This window comes from Staurois parvus, unplaced genomic scaffold (genome assembly GCF_062004578.1).
Source record: "Staurois parvus isolate SC_StPar_1 unplaced genomic scaffold, SC_StPar_1.0 ptg000523l, whole genome shotgun sequence".
NCBI lineage: Eukaryota > Metazoa > Chordata > Amphibia > Anura > Ranidae > Staurois > Staurois parvus.
Window position 1 is genome coordinate 40666 of NW_028318319.1, and position 17924 is coordinate 58589.

At 46.2% G+C, this 17924-nt stretch overlaps 1 protein-coding gene across 1 annotated transcript in view; it reads left to right on the top strand.

The window, feature by feature from the left end:
- The first annotated feature begins 658 nt into the window (after nt 1–658).
- Nucleotides 659–17924, top strand: part of LOC149451747 (natural cytotoxicity triggering receptor 3 ligand 1-like) — a 117168-nt gene continuing 99902 nt past the window's right edge. Inside the window, exon 1 of the mRNA XM_089690222.1 lies at nt 659–739. Coding sequence (XP_089546348.1) covers nt 670–739 — 70 coding nt within the window. The 5' untranslated portion in view covers nt 659–669. The remainder of the gene's footprint in view (nt 740–17924) is intronic.

The following is a 17924-nucleotide window of genomic DNA, read 5'->3' on the forward strand; positions in this document are numbered from 1 at the left end:
CTGGGGGGGGGGGAAACAACAGGAGGGAGTGGCCAGGAGCGCGAGAAGAGGAGGATCCGGGCTGTTCTGTGTAAAACCACTACACAGAGCAGGTAAGTATAGACATGGTTGTTATTTTAAAAAAGAAAAAATGTAAGCCTTGATAATCACTTTAATAGCCCCTGCCAGTGGTAAATGGTTTGCCTAATTCCTGTAAACTGATCCATTCTGCTGGAGGGCTCGTGCTTTGAAAAACAACAGACTGGCCCTCTGGTTTACCAGATGGAAATAGAAGAAGGAAAGCCTAAAGAAGAAAACTAATGCGCTGGTAAGCTACAACATAATACATGTTTGATTTTGGGTTTAATATCACTTTAAAGAGATTTCACTGAGAAACAGAAGGAGAGGCAACATCTTAAACCTGCAGCAAGCTGTAAAAAAATGACCCTGTTGCAAAAAGTATGTAGCAAAATGTTATAGTTTGTTTTTATGTTCTTTTTTGTACAATTGGTATGTTCTCTTCTATACCGTTGTCTCTGTGCTCTTCCTTTTGGTACATTTACAGTGTAAGAGGTTATGAGGACAAGTATGTGATCAGAGTCCGTTTTATGTGAAAGTGAAACAAGGTTCAGGCAAGGCTCGTTACTTTGTGCAGCTCAGACATCACAGTTCTCTTGGACTGGTTCCGGCATGGATGGAACAATGAGGAGCGGGCTGAACATTCCGCATTTGATCTCCTTTCTTCTCCTCCTGGGATCAGGTCAGTGTCACTCTTCTGTGTATAATGTCATTGTACCTGAGGATACATTACAGAGCCGGACAATGGAGGTTCTCTGGCAATGCAATGCTGCTATTATTGATGAACACAACACACCCGGGTTCCATTCTGGGTGCAAATTGTAGAAATCAGCAAATGGCCATTTTCTAGGTAAGTAAAACACAAAAATAGTTCAAACCCCCCCAAAGAACCCCACAGCCACCTCGCTAGGGTTGTGGAGGAGAAACCCTTGCTGCTGGGGACAAGTTGCTTTGCTGGGGGGTGTTAAGTATTGGACAAAGTACTGTTTTATAATATATATGTTGTATAAATATACTGTATATATCTCTTGCTGCTGCTGCACCCCACTCGTCTCCACCTCCACCTTTTGTGCAACCACAGCACCCCCTTATCTCTGCCCTTAGTAAATGTAATACACAGGGCTTGGCAATAATTGTCTGATGATTAACCACTTGCACTTTGTCCTTTGCTCCTGCAACTCATGATAATCATTTTATTTTTTTGGTAACTAACTTTTTATTGATTTTCAAACATTTACAGCAAACAGGGTTGCATAGAAATTTGGTATGACAAACACAGAGCAGCAAGAAAACAGAAAAACAGGCTCATCGATGAGAGATACATAGATACATCAATGTCAATACATAACAGTGAATTGGCAATCATTTTCACACAATTTGAGCAGACAAGTCAGAATTAGAAGTATCCCATGGTTCCCAAACTGCCTCAAAGGTGGGAACAGAATTAGCATGCAAAGCAGTGAGGTACTCCATTTTTCTAATCTCTGCTATAACCTTCATCAATTCTGGTAGCGTAGGAGGCGTAGTAGAAAGCCAATGCATGGGAATGGTTCTCCTGGCCGCTGTTAAAACATGAGAGGAAAATTTCCTTGCTAATTTTTGGAGAGACCGAAAAAAGGTAGGCCCAACAAAAATTGGATGGGCTCAAATGGAATATAGGCCGTAGTCATAGCAGGGTAAGGACCTCTCTCCAAAAGGCTGCAATGTACTGACAAGCCCAAAAAATGTGGAAAAGAGTGCCAGCTTTCTCGCCACAATGCCAGCAGAAAAAAGAAACATTCAGATTACGAGCATAGAGAACCTCAGGAGTCCTGTACCAAAAAATCGGGATTTTAAAAGTGTTTTCTTTATATACTACACATATAGAAGATCTGGAAGCAGCCTCCCAAATCCTGCTCCATTGATCTAAGGCAACACATTGGAGGATTCAATGCATATAAAGGTGGGTATCAATAGAAAGGGGGCAGGCGTCTAAAAGCAGTTTATACGTAGAGGAAATTATGCCCCGTTGGTATGGGCCTTGGATGCAGATACGCTCAAAGAGGGGTAGGCTTCTCAAGAGTCAGACAAGAGGCTTTGGAGGAAAAGAAATGGCGTATCTGTAGATAAACACGGGGAGGACAGGGCGAATTTAGCCCTACACCGCCTCCATATAGATAACAAACTGTATGGGTCCAAGCAGGAGGCGTTTGTGAAAGGAGGTGTCAGTGTTGGTCATAGACCAGAGAGAGCAAGGACGCATCGGACTTAGTTATAGCCATTCAATCTCGACCCATTTATTAGGGGGGCACTGGGAGGACCATGAGACAAGAGTACAGAGGTGGGTAGCTAAATAGTACAACACAATGTCTGGTGCCCCCAGACCCCCCCTAGATCAAGGGGAAAGAAGCACAGTACGGGCAATCCACTGAGATTTATTATGCCAGATGAAGTGGAGAAAGAACTTCTGAAGGGAGTGTAATTTGGACACGGGGATAGGAACAGGAAGTGTCTCAGACAGATACAAGAGCTTGGGCAATATGGTCATTTTTAGTACATTGATCCATCCAAGGAAAAAGATGGGAAGATTGTCCCAGAATTTTAAGGATTGAGAAATTGCATGAAACAGAGGGGAGAAGTTAGCCGCGTAAAGGGAGTGGTAGGCGAAGGTAAGGTTGACAACTAAATATTTCAGGGAATGAGGGCACCACCGGTATGGATAATTTAACTGAAGGGTAGAAACAATTTTAGGTGGTATATGGAGTGGTAGTGTTTCAGTTTTAGACGCATTAACTTTATATCCCGACAAGGCACTGAAGAGCTGTAAAGTACGATGCAAAACAGGTAAGGTAGTGTGAGGCTCTGTCAGCGTCAGCAAGATAACATCAGCAAACAGGGACAGTTTATAGTCACTGTAATGGGTGCGTATCCCTTGGATGTTCGGGTTGGATCTAATGGCTATGGCCAGGGGTTCTAGACAGAGGATAAACAACAAAGGGGAAAGCGGACATCCCTGGCGCGTACCATTTGACATCCGGAACCAAGGTGATAAAAACTACGCCAATTTGACCTGGGAGGTGGGGGTGGAGTAAAGAGCTTTCAGAGCTGCTATAAATGGACCGCTAAACCCAAATCTCTCCAAGACCAGAAACATATAAGGCCAGCTAAGTAGGTCAAACGCTTTCTAGGCATCCAAGCTTAACAAGAGAGTAGGAGTTGAAGACTTGTTAACAAGATCGATCAGGTCATTAGTCCTCCTAGTGTTATCTGTGGCATGTCTAGCCGGTACAAAACCCACCTGGTCTCAGTGTATAAGCTTGGAAATACACCTGGCCAGTCTGTTAGCTAGTATTTTCGTAAATATCGTGTAATCAGAGTTTAATAAGGCTATAGGACCATAATTATCCTGGAGGGCGTGGTCCTTGTCCGGTTTGGGGATCACCGAGATTTATGCGCGTGTAAAATCATCGTGTGGATGCGACCCTTTCAGTAGATCCCAAAACAAAGACAGAAGGTGGGGGGCCAGGATGCCAATAAAGGTCTTGTAATATGAGTAAGGAAAACCATACGGTCCCGGAGATTTGTGTGTAGAGAGATGCTTGACAACATCTAGTAATTCCTCAGTAGAGATGTCTGCATTTAGAGCCATTACATCGGGAGGTGACAAACTTGGTAGTCATAGGAAGTCAAAGAAAGGCAGCCATCTGAAGGGGAGGGTGGACATCAGGGGCTAGGCAATTATAGAGCTTCTCATAATATTCCCCAAATACAGTAGCCATTACATGTGGCTCATATGTGGGTTTGCCATCTGACTGGAGTAGGTGGCCTGGCAGCGAGGGGGATGTTTGAGATTTGAGTCTGTTTACAAGCATGCAGTGCGGTTTGTTAGAGAATTCATAGAATTTTTGCGTAGCCCATGCAAGGGATTGGGCAGTTTTGTGCAGGTCAAGGGCTCTGATTTGGTTGCGTAAACGGGATACTTTCTGAAGCCGAGGTATAGATGGATTGTCTAATAGTCGTCTTTTGGCTAAAGACAGTTGGCTTAAAAGAGATTGTCTGGTACAAACAGAGGCCTTCTTTAAACGAGTGCCCATAGAAATACAAAGGCCTCTGAAGACCGCTTTGTGAGCCTCCCAGAGGGTTTTAGATGAGGCTACTGAGCCAATATTTCATTGAAAATGAGCATCCAGGCCCTGAGAGAGTCCCTCTGGAAGATGGTCCGAATGCAAGAAACTCTCATTGAGTTGCCAGGAACAGGCCCTGGGGGGAAGTTAGGGAGAACGAGATTAGGCAACAGTGAGGCATGATCTGACCAAGCCATAGGGTTGATCTCAAAGGAGACCAAAAAGGGGAGCACGGGGGCAGTGACAAAATAGTGATCCAAGCGTGAGAATACGTGATGCGGAGTAGAGTAAAATGTAATTTGCCTATGGAGAGGATGTTTGACCTGTCAGTCGTCAAAGAAGCGATCCTCCCGGATCAATTTATTGAAGGCTGTCAAAGAGGAGCATTGCCTTTTCGACGGAGCTGATGCAAAGAGGACCTTCCTATCTTTGTGAGGAGACATAATCAAGTTAAAATCCCCCCAACAATCATGCGCAGAGTAGATAGGGACTATAGTTTATCTAAAGTTTGAGAGATAAATGTCAGCTGACCAGAGTTGGGTGCATACAAGTTCAAAAGTACAAATGGGGAACCCTCACACATACATTTCAGTAAAACATAGCGACCAAGTGGGTCAACCCTGGAGGAGGAGACCCTCAGGGAGAAGTTTTTTTTAATCAAAATAGCCACTCCAGCTTTCCCGGAGGGATCAAAACAGAATAGGATTGTGGAAAGTTCTTAGAGGCAAAGCAAAAAGAGCCATCCTGTTTGAAATTAGTTTCCTGAATAAATCTGAAGTCTGCTCCCAAGGATCTGAACCACTTCAGAGGCATCCACCATTTTTGAATTGAGTTAAGACCTTTGACATTATGGGGTTTATTTACTAAAGCTGGAGAGTCCAAAATCAGACTCCCTTCTGCATAGAAACCAATCAGCTTCCAGGTTTCATTGCCAAAGCTTCATTGAACAAGCTGAGGTTAGAAGCTGATTGGTTTCTAGGAAGAAGGGAGTCTGATTTTGGACTCTCCAGCTTTAGTAAATAAACCCCTATATGACAACAGCTTTAAAGTCATCTTGAAACAACAATGGGTATATCAGCTATGTAACCGGAGTATGCAGGAAACTTATCATCGATGAGGCAAAACAGAAAACAACAGGGATAGAGAACCAGGTGATTATCAAGGCAATGTGCCTAAGACATACAAATGTATCACTCAAAACAGAAGCCGTAAGGGTCACAGATAGAAACAAAGATATCATCAAAGATATACACCCGGGATATTGGGAATATCCTGAGTCGTCAGGGCTTAAGGCCTGACGCTCCAGGGGGCAACACGTCAGCTGACGCAATTTAACAGATGCCTACCTCAGAAATACACATAGCGGTTATAGTCAAGACATATCAATACGGAAAAAATGCTAAGGCACATATGGGAACAAAGGAGCCCAATTAACAGGGCGGTAAACCTGTCATGTGAAAGAGTCAGGTGGCAGGGCCCACTGATCCAGGAAGTCAAGGACGTTGAGGAGTACGAGGAAATCACTTCCTTCCAGGGTTAGCAGGTGTCCAGATCTTGCGTGGAGTGTCAGAGAACCTGGACGGGGTAGGAGGTAGTGGAGGTGCCTTGTCTGGCAGAGGAAGAAGACCCAGCTGTTTAAAGAAGGAGTCCGCTTCATGTAGGTCACAGAGTATGACTTGGGTGTTATCCTTGGAGACAACTAGCTTGAAGGGAAATCCCTACCAATATGGGATATGGTGCTATTGGAGATGAATGGTGGCTGGCTTCAAGACCCGTCTTATGGCCAGGGTGATGGGAGATAAATCACTGAAAATTTAGAGCCTGTCTCCTTTAAATTCCAAAGAGGGCTTATTGCGAGTATCAGTGAGCAAGATTTCTTTACTGTCAAAGTAGTGGAGGCGAATGATTACATCTCTAGGCCTGGTGACCTTGGAGGGTTTTGGGCCTAATGATCCATTCGCCAATCAGCTTCCTTGGGGGCCAAAGTAGTGAATGGAGACAGCAAGTGACATGGAAGTTGGGGGTTAGAGATCGTTTCGGATATGCCACGAATACGAATGTTCTGACAACCCTTCCTTGTTTTCCAAATCTTCCTGTTGGAGTTGTAATTGAGATACGGAGTGTTTCAGACTGGCATTATCTTCCTCTAGAACATGGACATATTGTACCAGTTCATCAAATTTAGACTCCGGCTAAAGTCTTTTATCGGTTGACTTCACTCAGCCAGTCCAGACTCTGGAGGGATCCAGCATTTATTGTCAGGACTTACCCAGACGCCTGACCCACAGCTGGCCCAGCCTCAGACTTATGCTGCATCCACCTAGGTGAGTATGTGAGTTTGTTTTTTTCTTAAACCTCGCACTTCTCTTTTAAGTTATTACTAGAACCAGTAATTATAAATTGCAGAGGGAATTATTTAATATGATAAACAGTAGATATTATTGTTATTATTATACAGGATTTATATAGCGCCAACAGTTTGCTCAGCACTTTACAATATAAAGGGAGACAATACAGCAATGATACAGTTCAATACAAGAGGGATAGGAGGACCCTGATCCTGGGAGCTTACAATCTAAGAGGGAGGGACTGGTGGTACAAAAGGTAATAACTGTGGGGGATGGACTGATGGGAGAAATAGAAGATTTGGTTATTAGCTGAAGGCAGGATAGGCTTCCCTGAAGAGAGAGGTTTTCAGAGACCGCCTAAAAATGGGCAGAGTAGGCAATAATCGAATAGATTAGGGTAGAGAGTTCCAGAAGATGGGGGAGGCTTTGGAGAAGTCTTGGAGACAAACATGGGAGGAGAAGACAAGGGAGCTAGAGAGCAGGAGGTCATGGAAGGAGCAGAGAGGGCGGTTTGGGTGATATTTGGAGACAAGATTGGTGATGTAATTTGTGGCAGAGTTATAAATGGCGTTATATGTTATTGTTAATGTTTTCAGTTTTATTCCTTGGGCAATGGGAAGCCAGTGGAGGGATTAGCAGAGAGGGATGGCAGATATGGAACGGTTGGTAAGGTGGATGAGTCTGGCAGCAGCATTCATGATAGACTGAAGAGCGGATAGCCTGCGATTAGGGCGGCCAGTGAGGAGGGAGTTACAATAGTCAAGGCGAGAGATAACCAGGGAGTGAATAAGTTGCTTACTAGTTTCAGAGGTTAAGAACGGGCGCATCTTGGAGATGTTGCGGAGGTGACGTCCTACAAGATTTGGACAGTGATTGGATTTGGGGCTGAAAGGACAGATGGGAGTCCAGGATTACACCTAGAGAGAGAGAGAGAGGGAAAGAGAGAGAGAGAGACACCCCAGCACTGAAAAAAATATGCTATTGAATGCTTGTGTTTTTGTTTAGAACATAATCTTTGGTGGACAGCATAATTCACAAAATGTCTGAGCAGCAATGGGAGCCACATTTTCACCAAGTCTTCCAAATTTTTATATTGATAAATGGGAGAGAGAAATCATCTACAGGAAAGAATAGGCACAAGTATACAGTCAGGTCCATAAATATTGGGACAACGACACAATTGTAACATTTTTTGCTCTATACACCACCACAATGGATTTGAAATGAAACAAACAAGATGTGCTTTAACTGCAGACTGCCTGCTTTAATTTGAGGGTATTTACATCCAAATCAGGTGAACGGTGTAGGAATTACAACAATTTGCATATGTGCCTCCCACTTGTTAAGGGACCAAAAGTAATGGGACAATTGGCTTCTCAGCTGTTCCATGGCCAGGTGTGTGTTATTCCCTCATTATCCCAATTACAATGAGCAGATTTTCAAGTGTGCTATTTGGAATCTGTTGCTGTCAACTCTCAAGATGAGATCCAAAGAGCTGTCACTATCAGTGAAGCAAGCCATCATTAGGCTGAAAAAACAAAACAAACCCATCAGAGAGATAGCAAAATCATTAGGCGTGGCCAAAGCAACTGTTTGGAACTATCTTAAAAAGAAAGAACGCACCGGTGAGCTCAGCAACACCAAAAGACCCGGAAGACCACGGAAAACAACTGTGGTCCTAGATTGTAAGCTCGTAAGAGTAGGGCCCTCTTACCCCTCGTACGCTGTCTGTCTTTGTTGTACTGTGCCATGTATTGTCCCCCCCTATTGTACAGCGCTGAGCAAACCCTTTGGCGCTATATAAACTCGTAATAATAATAATAATAATAGTGGTGGATGACCGAAGAATTCTTTCTCTGGTGAAGAAAACACCCTTCACAACAGTTGGCCAGATCAAGAACACTCTCCAAGAGGTAAGTGTATGTGTGTCAAAGTCAACAATCAAGAGAAGACTTCACCAGAGTGAATACAGAGGGTTCACCACAAGATGTAAACCATTGGTGAACCCCAAAGGCCAGATTAGAGTTTGCCAAACAACATCTAAAAAAGCCTTCACAGTTCTGGAACAACATCCTATGGACAGATGAGACCAAGATCAACTTGTACCAGAGTGATGGGAAGAGAAGAGTATGGAGAAGGAAAGGAACTGCTCATGATCCTAAGCATACCACCTCATCAGTGAAGCATGGTGGTGGTAGTGTCATGGCGTGGGCATGTATGGCTGCCAATGGAACTGCTTCTCTTGTATTTATTGATGATGTGACTGCTGACAAAAGCAGCAGGATGAATTCTGAAGTGTTTCGGGCAATATTATCTGCTCATATTCAGCCAAATGCTTCAGAACTCATTGGACGCTTCACAGTGCAGATGGACAATGACCCAAAGCAGACTGCAAAAGCAACCAAAGAGTTTTTTAAGGGAAAGAAGTGGAATGTTATGCAATGGATAAGTCAATCACCTGACCTGAATCCGATTGAGCATTTCACTTGCTGAAGACAAAAGGGAAGGGAAAATGCCCCAAGAACAAGCAGGAACTGAAGACAGTTGCAGTAGAGGCCTGGCAGGGCATCACCAGGGATGAAACCCAACGTCTTGTGATGTCTATGCGTTCCAGACTTCAGGCTGTCATTGACTGCAAAGGATTTGCAACCAAGTATTAAAAAGTGAAAGTTTGATTTATGATTATTATTCTGTCCCATTACTTTTGGTCGCTTAACAAGTGGGAGGCACATATGCAAACTGTTGTAATTCCTACACCGTTCACCTGATTTGGATGTAAATACCCTCAAATGAAAGCTGACAGTCTGCAGTTAAAGCACATCTTGTTCGTTTCATTTCAAATCCATTGTGGTGGTGTAAAGAGCCAAAAATGTTGGAATTGTGTCGACGTCCCAATATTTATGGACCTGACTGTAGTACAAGTGAAACGTTTCGTAGATGACATATTTATAATTTAGTGAAGAGATTAGAGATTCCTTTAAGAAATGAATAAGAATTAATTTGTTTTTTTAGCTTTTGCTTTACATTATCAAAAAAGATACTTAAGATAATATGTGTACAGGAAGATAAAATTTATGAAAATACTCATTTTAAAGGGAATGGTTATGTCAGGGTCCGCCGCGGCTCCGTCCCCGGCGCATGCGCAATAGCGGCGGCTCACGCCGGGACACAGGCACCAGATCCCGGCGGGCCGCGGCTGACAGGAGGCCGCGCATGCGCAGTAGGAGCCGCGGGCGCGCCTCGGGCGGCCAATGACAGCCCGGGGGCACGTCCTGGGCGGCCAATGACAGTGCAGGGCGCGTTATTTAAAGATGCCCTGCACTGTCACAAATCGCCGCAAGGTCTGACCTGTTACCTGTGTTCCCTGTGATTGTGACCCGGATTGTTTGACCTTCTGCCTGCTCCTGCCCTGACCCGGATTATCTGACTACGCTGCCTTCTCCTGTGATTGACCCGGATTGTCCCTGAGTACGCTGCCTTCTCCTGTCCCGACCCCCGGCTTGTTTGACCATTCCGCGGACTGACTCCGGTAACTGACCCTGCGTGTGACCTGACCACTCTCTGCCTGCCGTCTCGGTACCACGCCATTTCCCACGGTGACAACCGCCGGTTATCCTGCCTGGTCCTGCCGGCCTCCTCACATCTGGCTCTATTCTGTCCTACTCTCATCCCTGGAGGCTCCCTTTGCCACGGGTGGTATTGCTCGGAGGCCATGACCTGGTCCTGGTTCTGCTCCAAGTCCATCCCCACGAACAGGGGCCCTGGTGAAAACGCAGACCGGGACTTAGACTCCACGCTCTGGGTGATTCCGCCTAGTGGGCTGCCAGAGGTACCACCTGGCGGATCCGTAACAGTACCTTGCGGCCATGACAGAGTCAGGAAGAGGCCCGGCCTCCCTGGAGGATATCTGCCAGCATCTGGCGACCCTAACCCAAGTAGTCCAGACTTGAGGACCGCATGGAGACGTTAGTCACCCTTACATCCCCGGCACAGAGCCCGAGTCCCGCAGCTTCTCCTGGGGAATCACCTGCTACCCCAGCTCCCGGAGCAGGGGCCGCACCCCCTACTCCCGAACCCCGCGTTCCCTTACCAGAACGCTTCCGTGGAGACCGAAGCCGCTTCAGGGCCTTCCGGAATGCGTGAATCTTGTTCTTCGACTTGCAACCCCGCACGTTCACCACCGAGACCGTCAAGGTGGGGTTTATAGTCTCTCTCCTTCAGGATGAGCCCCAGGATTGGGCTCATCGTCTGATGGAGAATCGCGACCCCCATCTTGATTCCGTGACTGAATTTTTTAGAGCCATGGCTATACTATATGACGACCCTCAGCGAGCTGCTTCCACAGAGACTACCTTGTACTCTCTGCGGCAGGGTCGCCGGGCAGCCGAGGAGTACGCGTCTGAATTCAGGCGCTGGATGGGGGACACCCGATGGAACGATGCGGCATTATGTCACCAATTTCGCATCGGGCTATCTGAGTCACTCAAAGACGAATTAGCACGGGTAGGTCTACCTGACTCCCTAGAGAAGCTAATCGAGCTGGCCATACAAATTGACCGCAGACTGAGAGAACGCCGGCTTGAACGAAGCAACCAGGGTCAAAGGGCGGCTTGGGTACCATCGATGGGATTATTCCCGCCCACAGGAAGCACTACCCAGAGCTCAGAACCTGGGGACACCTCCGAACCCATGCAACTGGGACTGGCTCGGTCCACATTATCAGCCGAAGAACGCCAGAGAAGACTATCACAGAACCTCTGTCTGTACTGCGGAGAAGCTGGCCACCGGGTGCGCTCCTGTCCTGCAAAAAAGTGTAAGTACACTTCTAGTTTTTTTCCTTTATCTGCAGAAAGGGGTGATCAGTCAAGTTATCTGGCAATACCTGTGTCTTTACAGCTCCCCGGGAGAACCTTGATGGTGACAGCTATCATAGATTCGGGGGCATGTAGCTGCTTTATCGATCTCACGTTTGCTCACCAGCAAGGGATCCCTCTCCAGACCAAGGAAAGGGGGCTGAACATCTTCCTGGTGGATGGGTCTAGCTTAAAATCGGGAGTGGTGGATCAGGAGACACCCCCTATTTTCACCTCGATGGCTGATCATCACCAGGAATTCCTCTGTCTGGACGCCATCGCGTCCCCCCTTTTCACGGTCATTCTGGGGCTTCCTTGGCTGTGAGCCCATAATCCCCAGATTGACTGGGAGAAGGGAACCGTTCAGTTTCGGTCCACATATTGTCTGAAACGTTGCCACGTCTCAGGGCCCGTGGCCCCCCAATTACTCCTATGCATGGATGGGGATACAGATCTGTCCCAGGTTATTCCCCTGGCCTACCACGACGTTCTGGACGTGTTTAGTAAGCGAGGGGCAGACACACTTCCCCCACACCGATCTTATGACTGTCCCATAGACCTCCTACCCGGATCTGAAATTTAGTTCGGCCGTATTTTCCCTTTATCGGAGCTTGAGTCAGGAGTTCTGAGGGAATATATAGACGAAAATCTTCGGAAGGGGTTTATTCGCCCTTCCACGTCCCCAGCCGGTGCCGGGCTATTCTTTGTAGAGAAAAAGGACAAGACACTGCGGCCCTGTATAGACTACCGCGACCTGAATAGGATCACGGTGAAAAACCGCTACCCGTTACCCCTGGTTCCCGAGCTCCTCCAGAGGTTAAGGTCCGCTATGGTTTTTACTAAGCTAGACTTACGGGGGGCCTACAATCTAGTTCGTATCAGGGAAGGTGATGAATGGAAGACGGCCTTCCGTACGCGATACGGACACTTTGAGTACCTGGTCATGCCGTTCGGGCTCTGTAACGTTCCGGCCACCTTCCAACATTTTATAAACGACGTGTTTCGTGATTTCCTTGATATCTTCATGGTTGTCTATCTGGACGACATCTTAATCTTCTCGCCCTCACTGGAGGCTCATCGAAATCACTTGATGTGGGTGTTGAAACGTTTGCGCCAACACAGGCTATACGCCAAAGCAGACAAATGCTGTTTTGAACAGCATAAGATCACGTTCCTGGGATTGGTTCTCTCCCCCGCGGGGGTCGCGATGGACCCCCGGAAAGTCACGGCAATCCTGGATTGGCCGATACCCACCGATAAGAAGGGCGTGCAGCGTTTTATCGGTTTTGCGAACTTTTATCGAAAGTTTATCAAGAACTTCTCCGGTCTGGTCTCCCCAATCACGCAACTGACTAAACGGGATCCGCTTTAAGTGGTCTACCGAAGCACAAACTGCTTTTGAAGTTCTCAAAAAACTTTTTACCTCTGCTCCGATTCTCACTCACCCCGATTCTTCTCTCCCATACGTGTTGGAAGTAGACGCCTCAGAAAACGCGGTGGGAGCGGTCCTGTCCCAAAGGAACAGCACCAAGGAGCTACTACATCCTGTAGCGTTCTTCTCCAGGAAATTGACACCTGCCGAGCGAAACTACAACATCGGAGATCGGGAGCTCCTGGCCATAAAGACCGCCCTGGAAGAATGGTGGTACTTGCTGGAAGGAGCTACACACCCCATCCTGATATATACCGATCACAAAAACCTGGAATATTTGAGGACGGCCAGACGACTGAAGCCACGCCAGGCGAGATGGGCTCTTTTCTTTTCCCGGTTTACCTTCCACATAACTTATCGACCTGGCTCTAAGAACACAAAGCCGGACGCGCTGTCCCGCATGTTTGAGGACCCCGATGATACACCAAGACCTGACACGATCCTACCATCCAGAAACTTCCTCGTCCTACAGACGGAACTCCGCTCCAAACTTCTTGACGCTTCCGTGGGACTACCAGCGCCGCCTGGGACGCCTCTCCTGAACCGCGAAGGGTTATTGTGGAAGGAGGGTCGGATCGTAGTACCCGAAGGAGTCCAAACCATGGTCCTGGGCCACTGCCACGACCATCCGATGGCGGGCCAGTTTGGAGTTACGAAGAACCTGGAACTTCTGCAGAGCTCATTCTGGTGGCCAAACATGGTCAAGGACTGCGAGCGCTACATTCAGACTTGTCCTACCTGCCAGAGGAATAAACCCTCCAGAAGCAAGGCCTGGGGATTGTTGCGCCCGTTGCCAATTCCAAAGAGGGCCTGGCAAATGATAGCCATGGACTTCATTGTCGAACTCCCACCATCTCAAGGCCACACTGCCATATTTGTGATTGTCGATCGCTTCTCCAAGATGGCCCATTTCGTACCCCTGGAAAAGACACCATCAGCGTCGAAAACTGCACGAATATTTATCAAGGAAATAGTAAGACTACATGGAGTTCCCGAGGATATAGTATCAGATCGGGGAGCCCAGTTCACTTCAAGGTTTTGGAAGGCCTTGTGCGAAGCATTGGGAATCAAGTTGTCACTCTCGTCCGCTTACCATCCCCAGACCAATGGGCAAACAGAGAGGACCAACCAAGTATTAGAGCAATACCTCAGATGCTACACGTCCTACCTACAGGACGACTGGCTGACGCTGTTACCGTCAGCGGAGTTTGCACAACAACTCGAACCACTCCGCTACGGGGCAATCCCCATTCTTCACCAATTACGGTTACCATCCAACATTTCTTCCCGATCTCATGCCGGAAAGCTCAGTACCTGCATCTCAAGACATCCTAAATTTCCTTTCGACCAATAACAAAACGGTTCAAGAGGCCATCACGAAAGCCCAGGAGGACAGCAAGAAGGCATTTGACAGGAGGAGAAGGGGGGAACTGACGCTTCAACCTGGAGATCGGGTTTGGCTGGCTACTGCCAACTTGAAGATGCAGTGCCCATCTAGGAAATTGGGACCGAAATTTGTTGGCCCGTTCCAAGTCAAACGAGTCATCAACGAGGTGGCTTACGAACTCGAGCTGCCGGAGACTTTCAGGATTCACCGGGTGTTTCATGTGTCTCTTCTGAAACCGGCCGCACCAGACCCCTTCCCGGATCGGGAATCCAGACCCCCTGAGGCAGTCACCATAGGTGAACAAGAAGAGTACAAGGTAAAAACGATTCTCAGTTGCCGTAGGAGGGGAGGCCAGATGCAGTTTTTGATAAAATGGAAGGGTTATGGTCCTGAGGAGAACTCATGTGAACCCATGCAGAATGTTCACGCTCCCAAGCTCATCCGGGAGTTCTTTCGTAGCCACCCGCGGTGGAGAGATCAGTGGGGCTCCCAGGGGGTGCACGTAGGGGGGGGGGCAATGTCAGGGTCCGCCGCGGCTCCGTCCCCGGCGCATGTGCAATAGCGGCGGCTCACGCCGGGACACAGGCACCAGATCCCGGCGGGCCGCGGCTGACAGGAGGCCGCGCATGCGCAGTAGGAGCCGCGGGCGCACCTCGGGCGGCCAATGACAGCCCGGGGGCGCGTCCTGGACGGCCAATGACAGTGCAGGGCGCGTTATTTAAAGATGCCCTGCACTGTCACAAATCGCCGCAAGGTCTGACCTGTTACCTGTGTTCCCTGTGCCCTGTGATTGTGACCCGGATTGTTTGACCTTCTGCCTGCTCCTGCCCTGACCCGGATTATCTGACTACGCTGCCTTCTCCTGTGATTGACCCGGATTGTCCCTGAGTACGCTGCCTTCTCCTGTCCCGACCCCCGGCTTGTTTGACCATTCCGCGGACTGACTCCGGTAACTGACCCTGCATGTGACCTGACCACTCTCTGCCTGCCGTCTCGGTACCACGCCATTTCCCACGGTGACAACCGCCGGTTATCCTGCCTGGTCCTGCCGGCCTCCTCACATCTGGCTCTATTCTGTCCTACTCTCATCCCCGGAGGCTCCCTCTGCCACGGGTGGTATTGCTCGGAAGTCGTGACCTGGTCCTGGTTCTGCTCCAAGTCCATCCCCACCATCAGGGGCCCTGGTGAAAACGCAGACCGGGACTTAGACTCCACGCTCCGGGTGATTCCGCCTAGTGGGCTGCCAGAGGTACCACCTGGCGGATCCGTAACAGGTTACATGCTTCTCTATCTGCCAACAACTCAAGAGGTTCGAGAAGATTTGTATAGAACAATAAAATTATTTAAAAGAAACAAACTTACAAACAGGAAGGTGTAGGCAGAAATGGTATTAAAAGTAAAGAAGACTTACAAAGTAAAACTTAAGGAAAGAATGGAATTAATAAAAGATCAAACTAGAAATTAACTTTTAGCTAAACAAAAAGGTTTTAGTTTTATTTGTGACTTTAATGTTAATACAGATAGAAAGGTGCAATAATGTAATATTGGCTGATTTTATTGGGTGATAACATTTTGGGCCCCTTGCTTTCCAGTAAGTCAAACTGTATTTCTAGAAAAGCACCAGTACTTACAATAAAAATATCAAAATGTAATTAATGCTAACTGGACAAGACTTTTTATGTTGCAAATTTAACAAGTTTACAGGTAAAGAATCATCATTTTTTTCACCAAAAGAATGAAGCCCCAACCTTCCAATCCAACAATACCCCCCACATCGGGCGTACATAAAAGAAACATATGCTGGTAGAGCTTATCATAACCAACTGGAGCAATGTGCAATACAATGTGTGTCTTTTACATATCATTCAGAAACCAAGAAGATACACATGATAGAGAAATGCAACACCCAATAGACATCAGTTATTGATAAGATGACATTTATGTAGAATAAAGGAGATGGATCAAGAAGCTGTTCCCATGGTCTAATGTCAAAATGTCTCAGTACAGAGTTAAAATTAGGGAATGTGATAAATATCTCAAAATAGGGGTCTCATCCTCATGGAAAATAGGGGAAGAAGGGTGCACCAGCCTAGTGCATTACCTGAGACAAAAACTTTAATAGTACAAGGACCCAGATGTCTGATGCATTTCGAGGGGTGCTCCTCTCTTCCTTAGAGCCAGGGCTGGAGGATCTGGAGGGTCCTCTCATGATTTGGGAGTTGACTTGGTGACCAGGTCGCTTTGGACTATTGTTATCACAGTTGCTTGTGAGTATGTACTTATTCTTGTTTTTGTCTCAGGTAATGCACTAGGCTGGTGCGCCCTTCTTCCTTTATTTTACAGCGATTCTTCTGGGTTTCCCCGACCCTTAGAGGGCAGCAAAGTCTGTGCCACCATTGGAAGTGCCAAAGACCTGACATTTGTCCATCATCAGCACACCACTCTTGAGCGCAGAGGATTCTCTGATTTTTCTATCTCATCCTCATGTGTAGGAGGATCAGCTCTGTTCTATATTCAATATATATTTTTAGTATTAAGAGAGCAGTCTGTCTATTTTCAAAGCTATTGGGGCTATGACCAGAAGAGTATTAACCATTTCAATACCGTGCAATTTTACACCTTCCTGCCCAGGCCATTTTTCAGGTTTCAGCGCTCTCACACTTTGAATGACAATTGCGCAGTCATACAACACTGTACCCAAACTAAAATTTTATCATTTTCTTCACACAACTAGAGCTTTCTTTTGGTGGTATTTAATCACCACTGGGGTTTTTATTTTTTGCTAAATTAACAAAAAAAGGCCAAAAATGTTGAAAAAAATACACGTTTTTCTTTGTTTCCGTTATAAAAATTTACAAATAAATAATTGTTCTTCATAAATTTAGTCCGAGATGTATTCTGCTACATGTCTTTGGTGAAAATAACCCAAATTAGGATGTATTATTTAGTTTGTAGGAAAGTTATAGAGTTCACAAACTATGGTATAGATCTGATTATTGATCAATCCTGAAGTACTGACGGCCAATCTAATTTCTTGAGGTCTAAGAATGTCAGAATAGTACAGATATCCCACAAATGACCCCTTTTTGCAGAGTAGACAGTCCCACGTACTTCATAAGAGGCATGGCGAGTTTTTTGAAGTTGTATTTTTTTTGTCATAATTTTTCGGAAAATTAAAAAATTAAAAAAATTATTTTCACTATTTTTTTTTACATACTGTCACCAGTGCAGTACAGCGTCATCATATAACTGGCATGGCGGTGAACAGGGACACTGACTGGTGACAGTATGAAAAAAAAAAATATATATATATATATATTTTTTTTTTTTATTATTTTTAATTTTTTTATTACTTTTTTTTATTTTTTTTTAACATTTCTTTTTCATATTTTACTATGACCAAAGTAGTACAATGTTACCATAGTAACATTGTACTACTTTGGGGAAGTGATCAGTATTTTTTTTTTTTTTTACACAATTTGCTTATAGCAAAGAAATACTTTGCTATAAGCAAGCATTTACCTGAATGAAATGGATTCATTCAGCTTTTTTTTTTTTTTTTTGTGCTTAGCTGTGATTTGGTCACAGCTAATCACATGACATGTGCATGTGATTAGCTGTGACCATTCACAGCTAGGCACTAGTATACAATGGATGGCATCATGAATGAAGCCATCCATTGTATACAACTGTCATGTGACCTGCTGTGATTGGTCACAGCAGGTCACATGGTACCTGCAACGG